The sequence below is a fragment of the Triturus cristatus genome, chromosome 8, assembly GCF_964204655.1.
Source record: "Triturus cristatus chromosome 8, aTriCri1.1, whole genome shotgun sequence".
NCBI lineage: Eukaryota > Metazoa > Chordata > Amphibia > Caudata > Salamandridae > Triturus > Triturus cristatus.
In genome coordinates this window covers 344,777,302-344,795,099 of record NC_140591.1, presented here as the reverse complement: position 1 = coordinate 344,795,099, position 17,798 = coordinate 344,777,302, and the positions used below count along the sequence as shown (strand labels likewise).

Sequence of the window (17,798 nt, the reverse complement as noted above, 5' to 3'; positions counted from 1 at the left end):
AAATTTATCCAAAATATCTTCTTTTATTAAGTTGATCATACAAAACTGGCACACAGCCAACGTGTTTCATTTCCGTTTGCCAGAGGGAACTTCGTCAGGACTCTTAGATATATGGCTGGGGAATCAATTTATATAAAAGATTTCCAGAACGCAGTAAGCATCAGATCAGAAGCAGACATACACTTGTAAAATCTCCAATCAAGGAAGTGCAAGTTTCGTAGTATCAGATGTATACATGAGTCCATAGATGGCTACTTCTTCAAGGAGCTTTAGGGTGAATAGTTCATATGCCGGTTATCGTGCCGTGATGCGTATTTCATGCCTCGTTCAGACCTCACATTATGAACTGAGACATTGTTACAGAGCTGCTAATGTGGTGGCACAATCACTGCAGCATGCCATCTAATAGCATTTGATTTACAAGTCCTGGGCACACATAGTCCACTTTATTAGAGACTTACCAGTAAACCAGATATGTCAATCATGGATAACCAATTACAATCACAATTTACACAGATAGCATATGCACTTCAGCACTGATCAGCAGTGGTAAAGTGCCAACAACAAAAGGTCAGATAAATAGGAGGAAGAAAGCAAAACGTTTGGGGTAAACCCTGCAAAAAGGGCCAGGTCTAACTAGAGGGTATTGCTATTTGTTTTTTGTTTTTCCGCATAATGTTTTGTTACGCCTTCTAAAATGCTGCTTTTTATTTTGTGCAGGGTGAAACATACAACCACATAGACATTCTTGAAATGGATAAAGTAGAGAAATGCCTCAATGAAATAATAACCTGGATGAATAATGCTGTTAATGCCCAGTCTAAGCAGCCTCTTCATAATGACCCTGTTGTGCTCACAAAAGAAATTAAAGCAAAGGCAAAGGTATGCTTTGAATAATGTTTGTCAAATGTCTTGCAAGGTTGCGTAGTTTGTAGACCACCATCTTGATGTTGTTTGTTAAAGTGATGGTGCTGTTATAGATGCCTATTACTGAAAAATGTCCTCGCTTTCGTAACGGATTAGGCCTTTCTTTCTTCCATTTATTCAACCAGCAGCCTTAGCAATAAACAGTAAACAGTCATAGGACTTCATTTCCCATGAAACCTATAGAAAAGAACATCTTTTGTGAAATAGTCCATCATCCAATCAGGCGCCTCCTGCGATGATAATAGCCCATGATCCCTGCTGGACTTCCTCTTTCTTCTTGCGACAAAGCCGACTGCGGAAGTTTTCAATCCTGTTTCGACGACTAAGTCCCTGCAGGCAGAAAAAAGGAGTCGTAATAACCTGCGAGCAACGAAGTTTAACACATTGTTAATGCAACACTTATAACCAAACAGGAAAACGCTTTACTTACTCCTGACGGAACATACTGATCAACCCGGGCCTTTCCAGGAGTATCCTGCCTCCGAGTCCTTAATAGAATTGAAACTTTCCGTTACGAAAGCTCTGAAATTTTTCATTCTATGTCAGGACCCATAGGCGAGGATTAGGCTACTTCAAAGCTTATTAACCACTAGGGCCGCTATGGAGGAGACTGGCTTCGAATAAAACCTCTTCAAGGTTGAGTCTGAAGACCAGTCTGCTACGTTTAGAATGTCCTCCAAGCATGAAAGCATTGGATGCCATGGCACCTCTCGCAGAGTGTGCCACAAAAACCTTGGTATCGCTGCCGGCTTCTATCATCACCCAACTGACCCAGCGAGCAATAGTTGGAGAAGAGACCTCTCAAAATTGTTTTTGCAAGGCAATCAGGAGCTGACGTTCCACGTGCGGGCGGACATCCTCCGTCATGGCCTTGAACGCCTTAATGCATCTGACGACGCGGAGTTTAGGGTAGTCTGGAAACGCTGGGTAGGAGATCACCCGAGACTGGCATTTGGTGCAATGGGACACATGGAAGGTGACCCCATCCGGGGTAAAGGACCTCCCGGAAATGTTCAGAGCCCTGACATCTGAGACCTGTCTACAGGACACCAAACAAAGCAACATCACCAGCTTCGAAGAGAGCTGCTTGCGTGTCAAGTACTTGTTGCTGGGCCATTCTGAAAGTAGGCCTAGGACCTTATTCACATCCCAGGGAACTGAATAACGTGGTTCTGGGGGAAGGGAAAGGCGAATACCTCGGAGGAGTTTCCTCACCAATGGATGATCTCCCACAGGATGATCCGCCACCACAGAGTGGCCTGCCGACATCGCGGAACGGAAGGTGTTGATCGTTCTGTAAGCCAACCTCTAAGAGGCCAGATGGGCTAGAAAGTTGAGGATCACCACCAATTCCGATCCCTGTCGATGGCCCTGCGTTGTCAACCATATTATCATGGCAATGGGGGGAAAAGCATAACCTCTCTCCAGTGACCAATCCTGCAGGAAAGCATCGGTGGTTGACACCCCCGGATCCAGCCTCCAGCTGAAGTACCTGGGAAGTTGATGATTGAGATGCAAAGCGGTCGACAGAGAAGGGACCCCACTGGTCCTGAAGGGTCGGAAACACCAGAGGGAACAGCTTCCACAGACTCGAGTCCCAAAGGTATTTGGATCGCCAATCTGCCACCTGGTTGGGCACACCAGGCAGATGCTCCGCTATTGCCTACACCTGGCGGGACAGGCAGTACTCCCAAAAATCCTTGGCCACATCCGCCAGGGCCTTGGAGCGCGTTCCTCACCCCCTCCCCACCCCCTACTGGATGATTGATGTAGCGCACTGCTGCCACATTGTCCATCTTTAAGAGGACGCATGAATGAGCTCTGTCTCTGGTCCAGCAACGGACCGCAAACGAGCCCGCCAAGAGTTCTAGACAGTTGATGTGGATGGTACGTTCCGCGGCTGACCAACTTCCTCCTGTGGTTAACTCCCCACAACGTGCACCCCAGCCTGAATCGCTGGCATCGGACTCGATCACCATGTCCGGGCGGGAACCGAAGATGACTCGCCCGTTCCATGCCTCCATGTGAGAAAGCCACCACCGCAGCTCCTCCCTGACCTCTTCCGAAAGAGGAACTCTCTGGCGTAGGACAAACCCCCGTGAAGGTGAAACGCCTAGAGTCTTTGAAGGGCCCGAAAGTGCAAAGGACCAGGAAAGTTGGCCTGGAAAGAGGCCGACCACCCTTGCTATGCTTCGTAGGGAAGACATGTGTTTCTGTTGAATCTGACAAATCTCGTGGCGCATCTATGGAATTGATCACAAACCCTAGGAAAGTGATCGAGCAAGAGGGAAGGAGACAAGACTTTGACTGGTTGATAACAAAACCTGTAGGAGAAGCACTGCCGACCGAAGCTGATTCGACAGAGTTTGTGGACACTGGCGCATGAAGAGCATGTCATCCAGATAAACAATCATCCTGATTCCCTGCGATTTTAAATTCTCCACCACCGGATGCAGGACCTTGGTGAAACACCAGGGTGCCGACGACAGACCAAAGGAAAGACAGGTGAACTCTAAAATTTGGCCCTGCCACCGGAATTGTAGGAAACGACAGTGGGGAGGAAAAATAGGGAGTCAGGTAGGCGTCCTTGAGGTCTAAATGGACCATCCAGTCGTTGGGATGCAACAGGTCTTGAAGAAGGTGAATACCCTCCATTTTGAAATGGCAGTAGACTAGCCATTCATTGAAGTCTCGGAGGTTTATCACCGGACGTTGGCCTCCATCCTGTTTTTGAACTAGGACGAGATTACTTAAAAAAGGAACCTGAGCGGGGAGATTGCTTGTTTGTCCAGTAGCTCCTGGATCTCCCGATCTATCAACGCTGCACCCTTCCCGGAAAACATGATCGGTATCGGGGGAGAGGCGTGGACGGGAGAATCAAGAAACTATGTGGAAACCTTGAATGGTTTGAAGCACCAAGGGCCTGCCAATTGTCTATGAAGTGGGCCAGCCTGCCACCCAACAACGACATGAAATGATGCTTGAACTCACCATGAGAGGGGGAGCACCTCCGCCTCGTGCCCCGTTACGCTAGCCTCTGTGGCGGGAAAGACCTCTGGTGAGGTAGAAACCACTGAAACGCGAGGGATCCTGGTACTGCCCTCTCTGCGACTGCTGTCCTCTACCGGAGACTGTCTGGGAGAGTTGGCCAGCCGAGCGCCCCCTGCCATGATCGGGCCTGCCGAAAACTCAAGCTTTGTCTAATGAATTGAACTTGGAGATGAATTTGCTCAGTTCCAAACGGGTCCCCGAACAGGCCGCCCTGACCCACCTACGAAGTGGCCAATTCACCAAGCTTTGGGTATAGTTTGACGAGGAGAGACTCACGCCTCTCCGTAGAGATGGCACAGTTTGCATCCCCCAGAAAAATAATCGCCCGTTAGGCCCAGCTAGACAGAAATTCTGGTGAAATCAGGGCTCCCGACGTCTTGGCATCCTCGGCCATGTCAAAAATCTTGACTAAAGGGCCCGTTATGTCCAGTAACTTGTCCTGGCATGCACATCAGGACCTGTCAATGCCCTTCTTCGGGTCTTTCATGGATTTGGTAAAGAAGGTCGCCATTCTTGCATCGATTTCAGGATTTACTGCTACCTTGCCCTCCAGGGATGGGCGAGGGCATTCCACCCTGAGGTGGGAGCGGACCTCCTGATCCAGAGGTTTGCGCAAATGGCTCGCCACATATTTGGCCACCTTTTGACAGGGAACCCACTCCGAGGATCGGGGGTGCAGCAGGTCCTCCGGATCTAGGTCAGACTGAAAGTCGCTCTTGGGAGCCGGGTCCTGGGGAAGGTCCACTGGCCGAGAGGGGGACGGACGCCAGGACCTTTTATGATCGGAATATACATCCGAAACACCCTGGGAATCCTAAGATGGATGCGGGGAAGCCACAGGCTCCTGAGTTCCTGCTGGCGGAGAGTCTGAAGGGGGAGGACCCGATGGCTTAGGGAGAACCTTGGTGTCCAAAAATGCTTGCTTCAGTCTATCAAACGCTTCCAAATCCACCCCTTTGGAATAGGGGCGTTTGCGCGGCTTCTCAGGAGGGGGAGCGGGGCTCGACTCTGAAGGTTGGTGGCCTGAAGGCACTTCTGCGCAAGGGCAAGTAACATCTTCTCCAAAGTAGCCACCGCCTCTGAGACTGCCCTGACAATGGAGGCGTCAACCACATCACAGAAGTCGTCTGTGAGCGGGAAATACTGAGTCTCCTCCTCCTCGTAATAATCGCAAAGCCCCTCCATATTTCTCAACAGGAGCAGCTGAGCATCTGAGTTGAAGGCGTCAGGTAAGTAGGGTAAGTATCTGGGCCCTCTCACCCACCAGGTGAGAGGGCTTATTCAGAAATTGGGACAGAGCCCAGCAGAGAAAACAGGGTAGCACGGACCACAAGCAGGTGGGATATCAAGGAGGGCTAGACCAAACTAAAACTCTAGGTCTCTAGAAGGCCCTACACACACAGCAGCACCAAAAACGCCCTTATTTTTCACACAGGCAGTAGAAAATGACCTGGGAGGCAAGTTGTGCTGCTCTGCACAGAAAACGGAACGTCTTATACCCCGGGGGTGTCTACTCTCCTGGTAATGCCGGCACAGAGCGCGAAACAGCACAGATGGAGGCGTTACGCTATGGCCGCAATGACGCGCCTCCGTCCGTGTCCCGCTGAGGAGAAAAAGGGAGGCGCACCCTCTTACGGTCAACAGAACTCGTGCCTCCCGCAGGTATAACGAAGCACACACGCGGCTGCATAGGAGCGGGCAGAACGTTCCTGCGACCGCGTCTAAGGAGCGGAAGCTCCATTTAAATGGAATAACCTGGCGAATGAGGCAAAAAAAGACAAAGAAAGCAGAGCAGAAGCTCCGAAGTCAAACATTATGCACAAAAACAACCACATGAAAATGGGGGCACCATAATCATGAGATACAGCATAAACGGGAAGGGAAGGCTCTCCCCATAACAAACCAGATAAACAAGTAAACCAAAAACACCTAGCCTGAGTAAATTGAGGGAAGTGGGAAAACTTATCTGAAGGAGGCTTCTAGCAGCGAAGACAGAGGACATCCAGCAGGGATCATGGGCTATTGTCCCAGGAGGCGCCTGATTGGCTGATGGACTATTTCACAAACTTGATGTTCCTTTCTATAGGCTTCATGGGAAATGAAGTCCTATGACTGTTAACTGTTTATTGCTAAGGCTGCTGGTTGAATAAATGGAAGAAAGAAAAGCCTAATCATCGCCTCCGGGTCCTGACATAGAATGATGGTATGATCTGCAATCATTTATCTCTTTAATTCATTTGTCTGCTATTTAAAAGAAAAATATATATAGATTTTGTTTTTAATAAAACAACTCACTTTGGTGCCACGCGCCCATAACAGTACAAACTCAGAGGGAGATAATCACAGTGTCACTACAGTTCTATACAGGGCATGCAGAATTAATTAAATCAACAATACATTTATGGGTACAGGCTTCCAATGTGCTGTGTCGTGTGGCCTTAAGTCGGTTCATTGTTGGTGGGAAACTTGACCCCTCCCTGGCACTCCCAGTGAATAATGATTTAGCCAGCTACCCCACACCTTGTAAAATTTACGAGGAAAGTTCATGCTTTTGTAGGTGACTTTCTCTGCGGCCATATACATATCTATTCCTTGCCTTCATTCTTGTATCGTTGGGGACTCCAGTGCCCCCCCATAGCCTGACTACGTCCTGTTTGGCCACCACTGGGCCCAAGCCACTGAATATAAGTTTGGCTCTTGAGGCATCAACATCATTGGGGATAACTAGGAGAATATAACTTGGGTCAAGTGGGATATTGACTTCAAGGATTGCACCAAGTTCTCTCTTGATCGAGACCCAGTAAGTTTGGATAAGCATACAACTCCACAGCGTGACAAGGTTCCAATATCTCCATTGATTTGCATACATGTCGGGGAGACTGCAAAAACTATAAGTGGCATCATGACACCCCGCAGAAACAGTGTCAATAACTGTGGGTTTAAAGTTACAGCAGACCCTAAATGCTCCCATATGGCCCCAGGTTCCACCCATATTAGTATATGCAACCTTAATTGCAGGTCACTGGTAAAACACCATGCGGACATCTTCGATCTTCTTATGGACTTGGCCCCAGACATACTGTTTTTGACGGAAACCTGGCTAACCACGGATTCCACAACAATACCGGCGTTAGCCTTACCCTCAGGCTATAGGCTGCTCACTCAGAACAGGCCTAGCGGAAGAGGGGGCGGTCTTGCAGTCATATTCAAAAGTGCTTTCCACTGCAAACTGTCCCCACAAACTATTCCGGGTTGCGAAAGCACCCTGTTTAAAATCACCTTGTCACATAACTTTACCTTCACAGGGCTTCTTATTTATCATCCACCAGGCCCAGCCAGGGCTTTTCAAGAGGCCCTGGTCCACTCTGTTTCCACCCTTGCCTTAGAATCAGCTAATTTTAACATTATAGGCGATCTTAACCTACACCTGGAACGTCGGGACTTCCAGGAGATTTGCAACTTCCTGGGCGATTTGGAGGCCTGCTAACTAATCCAGTTGGTGGAAGGACCTTCTCACCAGGCAGGTCACCTATTGGATCCAATCTTTTCAAATCTCTTAAATTTAGTAGCTAATACTCCTCTTCCTTTGATTTGGACTGACCAATTTCTGATCTCCTTGCGTCTTGAAATGGCTGGCCCTATCCTGAGGCCCCCACCTCTAGAGCACTCCCATACACCTTAGAAACTTTGCCACCCACGTCTCTCGAAGACCTAGCCACTCTAGCTGCTAAAGTCAAATCAGGTCCCCTTGATGATCCCGTAAAACCGGATATCTTCAGGAAATTCCACAACTGCCTTATGACTGAGGGCTGGGAATTCATCAATGGCTCACTTCTGTCGGCAGTGATTCCGAAGTCGTGGAAGCACGCCAAAGTCGTCCCACTGCTGAATAAACCCACTCTAGACGCATCTTTGCCGGAGAACTTTCTACCTATCTCCCTGCTTCCCTACCGGTCCAGAATTATGGAGTCCCATGTCAACATCGCTCTGACCAAATATCTGGAGGCCAACCAGATCTTAGATAGATCTCAGAATGGATTTCGTCCCAGGCACCGCACAGAATCAGCCATTCTGGCGGTCACTGAGCAGCTGTGGGCCACGCTAGACAAGGGCAATACCTCTGCACTATTTTTACTTGATCTTAGTGCGGCTTTTGACACGGTCTCCCACAAGATTCTTCTTCAACGCCTTGAGGAGATTGGGGTCAAAGGCAGGGCTCCCCCCCCACCAGTCTAGTAATTACCCTCTTAGCTGTGGTGTCCCGCAGGGCTCCGCCTTGACCCCTACGTTGTTCAAAGTGTATGTCCGCCCTCTGGCCCTCCTGGCTAAAGAGCGCAACATCAAAATGGTATCTTACGTGGACGATACCCAGCTCTTATTCACCTTTTCCAACATCCCTGCTCTGGACCAACTGAAATTTCGTGCCGATGTTCTGGCCATTGCAGACTGGATGACAAACAACTATCTACAGCTTAATTCGGCAAAGACGGAGGTGCTCGTGGTTGGCCGGGACACTCATAAGTGGGACTACCAATGGTGGCCTGCGACCTTGGGCACTCCTCCCACACCGAAAAACGCAGTTAAAGATTTAGGGGTCCTGATTGATACCGCCCTCTCATTTGAGCCTCATGCAAAAAAAAGTGGCCAGTACCTGTTTCGGTCTTCTGTGCGGTTTAAAACCCATTTTAGGATTTTTTGACGCTTCCACCCGCCAACTGATAGTCCAGTCGCGCCTGGATTACTGCAATGGTCTTCTGCTTGTCGTAAATAAAACAGTTACTGCAAGACTCCAACGGGTACAGAATGCAGCAGCACGTACACAGTTTGCCCTGCCTAGGAAATGCCTTACCTTCAATCTCCTTCACCGTCTACACTGCCTGCCAATGAAACAGAGTCCAGTTTAAAACCTTCTGCACCACACATAAGATTGTACATGGCCAGGGCCCCCAAATCCTGCAGGGACTTTGCACCCCTTATGTTTCTCTGCGTACATTGCATTCCACTGATCACTATCTGCTGTGCATCCCACGGGTCCGCCGGTGTAGAGCCGGGGGTCGCTCCTTAAAATCTCAGGCCCCCGTACTATGGAATTCCATCCCACTGGCTGCCCGCAGCATCCATGATCACTGGGCTTTCAGGAAACTGATCTAAACTTGGCTTTTCGCTTCCATCTAGCCACATCTCCCCTGGTCACCTGTCCGCTAGTGCTGGGATGCCCTGTTGCTGGGGCAGCCATGCGATCTATAAATCTCCCTAACATAACATAACTGTCCTTCCCATGCCAAATAATCTTTGCCGGTCGTAGTAAACCCTGTGCAGTATCTTAAATTGTATCAGTCTCAATCTGGATTTGATATCCACTTCTCTAGGGTGCATCAATGCCACCGTCCAGTCTATATCCCTCATCTTGCCCAGGTCTCTTTCTGTTGACCTACCTGACATGAAGCTGGACTGATCCCTGTGTATCAAGGGAGTAATGAAGCATAGGAGCCTTGTGGCCAGCGTTGTCTGCAATATTTTTACCTCAGTATTGAGTAAGGCAATCAGGTGGTACGATTCGCACCCATCTCTGAGTTTGTTTTCCTTGGGTATCGCTGTAATGATAGCTTGCCGTAAGTCTGGCGGCATATCGCTTATAGAATTCTGCCAGGGCACCATTGGGACTCAGAGACTTACTCGTTCTCAGCTTTGATATGGCTGCCTGGACCTCCTACAAGGTAATATCCTCTTCCAGCGCCTCACAGTCATCAGAAATTAGACTGGGGTAGCCACTGTGTCTAAGTAATGTGGGTTGTGTCATGTAGTGGTCTGGCTCTTTAAAACGCCCTGTAGTAATGGGCAAATTCCACTGCAATGAGTTTGTCCGTAGTGAGGGACGCCCCATTCTGGTCAATTAGACTTCATACCCACCTGGCCTCCATTTCCATCCTGCTGAATCTTGCCAAAAGTTCACTTGCTTTATTCCCTGCATCATATAGGCGATGGGTGCCCCAGGGGTGTTCTCTAACTGCAGAAGTCGTGTCTTGAGACACTAGAGTACTTCCACCTCCCTCATTTATTTGTGCGATCGTGTTTTGGGCCCTTTCTTGTATAACCACCTTGTTCGAGGCATGTGTGCTGTAGATACACATGCTTTGCATATTCCTGCCATCTAGTGTTGGGTCTGGATGTTTGCAAGTTGTTTTTCTTTGAAGAAGTCTTTCCCACTCACGAGGTAAAGTGACTCCTCCTTTCGGTGATAGTTTGCATGGGCATCGACTTTTAGATTGTTTTTTTTCCGCCATCGGGTTCAGACGTGTATTTCTGCGCTCTGGTTCGAAACTGTCCTTCAGATTCCCCTTGGTGCACAATCTACTGTATCCTCGATGGTATTGTTATTGTATGTGTTTCCCTCTCCCCACGTATCCATTTGATCAGGAAAATCTCATCTTCGGTCGAAACATTGTGGATGGCCTTCTGGCCTACCCACGTTGGTCCAGCCTTCTGCCGATGGAACGGACTGTCCTCAGTGCCACTCCAAGTACCCTTGCACCAATCTACACCATGTCTGCAACTTGTGCCTCTCACCAGAGCACAAGGAAGAAGATTGCGAGGCCTGTCAGTCGTGCCGATCGAAAAAGAGCCTTTGAGATCGTTGGGCTGACGACGAGAAATGCAGTGCTAAGGTACTCAACATACTCCGGATATCTTCGGCGAAGAAACCGAACACGAAGCGACAGCTGCGGAAGAAGAGGAGGCCTTCTCGGTCGAAGAATTGGATTCTGACCTAGAGATCAAATTGCAGTCCGAAGACAATCCCGCGGGTCAGGGTGTCATGAGTACTAAAACCCCTGTATCCCAAAAACTATCTTCCACTAAACACAAGGCTTCGGCACCTCCTCTGCCTTCGGGCCTTGGTCGGCACCGAGACAATGTTTCCAATGCCCCGCATTCGGGCCTGGCACTGAAACAAACGGTCAAGCCTACCAGCTCGGGATCGAGTCGAGACAAAGTGTCTTCGTATCCGAAACATTCCGCTCCAAAAGAAAAGTCTGGTTTGGGCCGAAATCTTCCGCTTCAAAACAAAAGTCCGGTTTGGAGCTGAAACCTTCTGTTTCGAAGGATTAGTCTGGTTCAGCACCGAATACTTCGGCACCGAAATCAAAATATTTTCAAGATCCCTGTAACCGATCTTAGATATTATGAAGGACATATTACATCCAAAACAGAAAAAGATATACATTAATCCAGATACTGGACACATTTTAGCTAAAACACCTCCCAAAAGGAAAGTCAGTTCAGAGGACACTGGATATATGATTCCTCTTAAAAAGAAGGACATTGCTATGAGTCCTATCCATCCTACTTTGCCATCCCCTCCACCTCCACCTCCTCCATTTTCACCTTTACCACAACTGGCAGGCTCAGATTAACTACATATAACACCACAGGGATCTCCTCATACGCAACCTTATTTAGGAGATGATGATGACAATGTCCCTTTACCAACAGATTCATGGGACGATTATAATATTGATCTACCCATGGATAATGATCCAAATCTATACCCTGAAAAATCATCACCTCCTGATGATAATGTCTCTTATCTAGAGTTAATTTCGAGGGCAGCACCATATCATGGGGTTACACTGCACAAATAGGCTTTGGATGATGACTTTAAGGTCTTCACATAGAACTAGTCAGTCTCCCTTTGTTAAAAGGCATGAGACATGCAGATGAGATTTTCAAGGACCCTGTTTGTGCCCATATTTTAGCACCCAGGGTTGATAAGAAATACAAACCATCACCCTCTGATCCTGTTTTTATTAAAGGACAGCTCCCTTTAGACTCACTGGTAGTTTCTAATGCTCGTAAGAGAGTGAACTCGCAGACCTCTGGAGATGCAGCTGCCCAGATAAAGAGTCTAAATTAATTGATGCATCAGGTAAGTGGCTGCTCAAGCCGCTAACCACTGGCGCATTGCCATCATGCAAGGCCTATGTATGACAGGGCACACTGGGACGAGAAGGAAGGCTTACTTCAGTACCTCCGAGAAGAGCACAAGAAAAAGGCACAAGAGATAGTCCAAGAAGGAAAACTGATATCTAATTCTTCTATTCGATGTGCTCTTGATGCAGCTGACACTGCAGAGAGAGAAGTTAGCACCAGAATTCTCTTACATCGACATGTCTGGTTTAGGATTTCAGGTTTTAAACCAGAAGTCCACCAGTCTATTTTAAATACCCCCTATGACAAGCAACATCTTTTCGGAGCTCAAGTGGATGAGGCTTAGAAAAGATGAAAATAAAAATACAGACGTGGCGAGATCCATGGAAGCGTTTCAGTCTCCGTCAAGCAGAGGTTTCTTTTGCTGCTCATTTTATACTGGAGGGTCCAAAAATAAATCTTCAGACCCTAACGATTCCTCATATAAGTCTATCACCCAACCCTCTTCCTCTAGAGGATTTATAGAGGAGGGTACAGAGGAAACTATTTCAAGGGTAGGGGTAAGAGCACGCCAAAGCGTAACTCCCCTTCCCCCAATAACAGTAACTTGCCTACACTTCCCCCGATTATTTAACACCTGTTGGGGGAAGACTTCAACAATTTCTCCCCATTTGGCAATCCATAACGTCAGACAAATGGGTGTTAGACATTATCCGACATGGTTTTTGCCTGGAGCTCATCAGCAATCCTCCCAATATTCCACCTCGCACTCACAAACTCTCGTCAGAGCACCTACAGCTCCTCAAACAAGAGGTACAAGCGCTTTTAACAAAAGAGGTCATAGAACCAGTTCCGTTACAGTATGAAGGTTCAGGGGTGTACTCTATACTTTCCGATCCCCAAAAAAGACATCTCCTTAAGACGAATTTTGGATCTAAGGACGTTAAATCTGTACATACTGTCAGAACATTTCCACATGGTCACACTTCAACAGGTGCTTCCGCTGCTACAACAAAGCGATTTTATGTCCACAATTGACTTAAAAAACGCATACTTTCATAATCCGGTTCACCAAGCTCATCGCAAATACCTCAGATTTGTGATATCAGGAAAACACTATCAATTCAAGGTACTCCTGTTCGGAGTAACTACTGCTCCCAGAGAGTTCACATAATGTCTAGCAGTGGTGGCAGCACATCTCAGAAGACAACAACAGATACATGTCTTCCCATATCTGGGTGACTGGTTCATCAGAGCCAGCATACACCAAAAGTGTCTACACCACACTCAGACTACATTAGACCTACTACACGGTCAATGTGCAGAAGTCTCATCTCCAGCCTTCAGAAATGCAGTCCTGTCTGGGAGCGACTCTAAATTCTTGCACAGCTCTAGCCTCTCCCAGTGCAGCCAGAATTCAAAATATTCAATCTTTGCTAATACAGTTTCAGTCCAATCACTACTTAGCAGTCAGGAATTTCCTGCAACTGCTAGGGATGATGGCATCAGGCATTGCGATAGTGCCACATGCAAAATTGCACGTGTGTCCTCTACAAGAGTGCTTAGCATGTCAGTGGAATCAGTCTCAGGGTCAATTAACAGATCTAGTATTGGTAGATAGTTGCACCCATCACTCTCTGCAGTGGTGGAACACACCAAATGTATCAAAAGGGCGGCCCTTCATCGACCCTGTTCCACAGATCGTGCTAACAGCAGACGCATCCCTCACAGGTTGAGGTGTTCTTCTCAAATTTACAATTCAGGGTCTATGGGACAACAAGTACAATACAAAGCTCTGCACATCAACTATCTAGAGCTTCTAGCAGTATATCTAGCACTGAAAGCTTTTCAGTCTCACCTCATCGAGAAAGTTGTCCCAGTCCGCAATGACAATATGACAGCGATGTACTATGTACAAAAGCATGCGGGGGCATGTTCTCTGCAACTGTCATGCTTCTCTCAGACTATTTGGCACTGGGCAATTCATCACACTATTAATCATCTGGCAGAGCACCTCCCAGGAGTGGAGAATCAGATTGCCGACCTCCTAAGCAGAAGGCGACAACAAATACACAAGTGGGAACTTCTTCCCCAGGTTCTCCTTCCATACTTTCAACAATGGGGATTCCCACAAATAGATCTGTTCGCCACAGTGGACAACTTCGCCTCCAGGTTCCCACACCCTCTATCGAAAAGGCAATGCCCTATGGATGAATTGGTCACAGATATTTGCCTACGCTTTTTGGCCTCTCCCTCTCCTACCATTTCTGGTTTGGAAGCTAGGGCAAACATCACTCACACTGATTCTAGTAGCTCCCACTTGGAACTCGTCAGTCGTGGTTCACAGAACTTTTAGAACTGCCAGTAGTTCCACGTCAAAAGATGCATCTCAATTTCAGTCTTCATTCGCAGAACCATGGAGAAGTCAGACACCCAAATCTCAAGGAGCTCAATCTAGCGATTTGGCTCCTAAAGTCATAGAGTTTGGCTATCTCAACTTGCCACCAGAATGTATGACCATTCTTAAAAAAGCAAGAAAGCCTACTACCAGAGCATGCTATGCTGCAAAATGGAAAATAATTGTTATATATTGTACTAATAACAATATCGATTCATTAGATGCATCTATTCAAAATATCATTTGTTACCGTCTGTATTTACATTGCGCTGGTCTAGCCTACGCTTCCATTCGTTTGCATCTTGCAGCAATAGCCGCATATTTGCAAATACAGACAATATCTATCTTTGTACAAGGTTCCAGTAATTAAAGTCTTTATGGAGGGCCTTAAGAGAATAATATCACTCAGAATGCCCCCAGCACCAGTCTGGAATCTGAACATTGTTCTTACACGGCTCATGAGTCCACCTTTTGAGCCATTACACAACTGTCCATTATAGTTTCTTTCATGGAAAGTGGCTTTCCTCATTACTTCATTAACGAGAGATGGTGAGCTACAGGCTTTAACCCTCGAAGAACCCTTCTTTCAACTTCATAAATACAGAGTAGTTCTTAGCATCAACCCAAAATTCCTTCCCAAAGGCGTTTCTGCCTTTCATATCAACCAATCAGTTGAGTTGCCTGTGTTCTTTCTTCATCTTGATTCGTAGCAGAAAGAGCTCTTCATACACTTGATGTCAGAAAGGTGCTGTTGTACTACATTGAAAGAACAAAGGAATTTCACAAAACAATACAATTGTTTGTTGCATTTGCTACACCTCACAAAGGCAATCCGATTTCTAGATCTAGTATTGCAAGATGGATTGTTAAATGCATTCAAACCTGATACACTAAAGCTAAACAAACTTTATCTATACCTCCTTGAGCGCATTCCACTCGTAAAATAGGAGAATCTATGGCCTTTTTAGGTAACATTCCTCCAGCTCACATTTGGCAGCAACATGGTCCACACCACACATTTACCAAACACTACTGTGTGAATGTCTTAGCACGTCAACAAGCCAATGTAGGGCAAGCTGTGCTAAAAACACTTTTTTTAACAGCTGCAACATCTACCGGTTAGCCATCGCTTTGGGAGAATACTGCTATATGATCTATGCAAAGCATGTGTATCTACAGCACACATTCCTCAAATGGATTATGCTACTTTCCCAGTAAGCATCTTTACTGGCACTGCGTTTTAGATTCAATCTGATTCACTACTCACTTGGCTCTTATCCTCTGTGTGGCAAGCCCGAATGCAGCATACCATGCCACTGTGATGACTTTTCATGTCAGGATACGTTGCATTTTATTATGTTTTGCGAGTTTTATTCTGCTAGCCGTAAAAAATACTTACTTCCAATTCTAAAGGAAGCTGGCTTCTCACAAGTTAGACCTGCCCTGCTGTTTCTTCAACAGCTGAGTAGTACTTGCATTATCTTTAGTGTGGCAAATTTTTTGGTGGCTGCTATGCGCTGTAAGGCGAAACAATCTTCTAGCTTGGGCATCATATGAGTAATTTTCTAATGATTTTTAAATATGTTGCATGTTGTTTTATTATATGGTTTTATTGTAACCATATTTTTTATTGATTATGTCATGGCCTATGCTTTTATGAATTTCTGTACTTTTATGATTTTAACTAATCGAATAAAGTGTTTTTGACTGACTGACTGACTGACTGGCATGTAGAGCTGTAGATTCACATGTGTTCTCCCACCTCCCCGGGCACCTATCGCTGTTGCAGTTGTCATTATTTCCATCACATATGCATTGACATCTCTGTGCTACACTTACTCCATTCTCACCGTCTTGCGGGAAAACTATCTAACAATGGAGTCGATGCCCATTCGCACTATCACCGAAAGGAGTCATCTTACCTCATGACTAGGAAAGACTTTTTCGGAAAAAAACAACTTGCAAAAATCCAGACCCAACACTAGATGGCAGGAGTATGCAAAGCATGTGAATCTACAGCTCTACATGCCAAGAACGGATGCTTACTGGGTAAGTAGCGTAATCCTTCTGGTGGATACTCCAGAGTCCTCAATGCTACACCCACCAACCTCCCTGTTCTGTTGAATGGTCTCTTTTTCCATCAGAAAGGTCCCAATTCTGAAATCAGACACTAATATTGCAGATTGTTGTTGGTCTGCGAGTCAGCGAGCACAGGCAGAGTGAAGAAAATAAATGATGGAGCAAACTCAATGCAGAGCTGCACGTCTCCACCTACTGCCGCTTGGGAGCAATGCTATTTTAAATCCAGATCCAGGCTGCCGCTTGGGAATATTCTAAGAGAGGAAGATGCGGGGGGCGGAGCCAGGCCGGTGGCCAAGATGGTCGCCCGGGCTCCCGGCTCCGTCGATCCTCTCCCCTTGCTCCTGGATCTAGCTGTCGGGGCAGCTCCGCTGACACTTTCCTGGATGTCGGAGAAGGACCTGTCCCGCTGAGATTTACTTCGGAGGCTCTCCGAGCTTCGGGGACGGAGATATGCTTCCCGGTCGGTGTGGCCCACGCGGGTCCCGGAGCCGGGACCTCGCGTGATACTGTAGCCGGCTGTGAGTGGAACAACAACGGCCGGGGAGAAACGGTCACCCGCGGGGGCGCTCGAACCCACCCTGAACAACAACCTAGCGTCCGTTGTTGAGTGCCATCCCCCCATGCCGGACGGCCCCCCCCCCCACCCACCCGAATGCTGCCTTGCTAAATGTGGACGTGTGACGCAGCTCTTTGTCTCTCTGCTGGAGATTGGTACGACTCGCTTGCTGCTGTCTGTATCCTGCGATTCGGCTGATCGGGCCGATTGCTGCATGGCGATCTGGAGTCGTTCGGACACACTGGGTGGCGCAGATGAGACCTCCCGGGGGGCAGTTGAGATGGCTACCACAATGGGTGCAACCGGGGAGACGTCCGGATGGCATAAATGATGGCGGCTCTGGTGTGAACTCCGGTGGCGTTTACGCTGTGCGCCCTATTTGGTAGTGATACCCTCATGGAACCCTGCCCACCCGAGGCGATGGCGATGCGCATTTCAAAAGGAGTGCGGAGTTCGGAAGCCCCTTCCCATGTTTTGGCAGCACAGCGTGTGGGTTTGGTTCGCGTCGCGATTAGACCCCGGCATAAGTGGAAGTATGAGAGAGCCTGATGCGGTATTTTCACCGTGTGCATTTGTCCAGTGACTCCCTCTACAATCTGTGGTATGGCCCGGATGGGTGTCTTTACGGGACCCTACACGTTGCTGATGAGTGGAGGTTGGTGCGTGGGGTCTCCTCGATCGTTACAAAGGGCATCGTCGGAATGGAACTTGGTCCATGGACACATGGAGTGTTCGGGGATTCCATCGGATGTGAGGCTTGTGGGGACTCCTTTATTGCCCTCTCCCTTGTGGCTAACATCGTCGCGCAACCCAGATAAATTGAACTGCCTACTCTTCCTGAACCGGACTATGTCTTGC

General features: G+C 47.6%; 1 protein-coding gene across 1 annotated transcript in view; it reads left to right on the top strand.

Moving 5' to 3' along the window:
* The window catches only part of HSPH1 (heat shock protein family H (Hsp110) member 1), a 702,844-nt gene that overhangs the window by 671,401 nt on the left and 13,645 nt on the right, over nt 1-17,798 (top strand). The window contains exon 17 of the mRNA XM_085621665.1: nt 721-882. Within this exon, the coding sequence (XP_085477791.1) occupies nt 721-882 (162 nt within the window). The remainder of the gene's footprint in view (nt 1-720; nt 883-17,798) is intronic.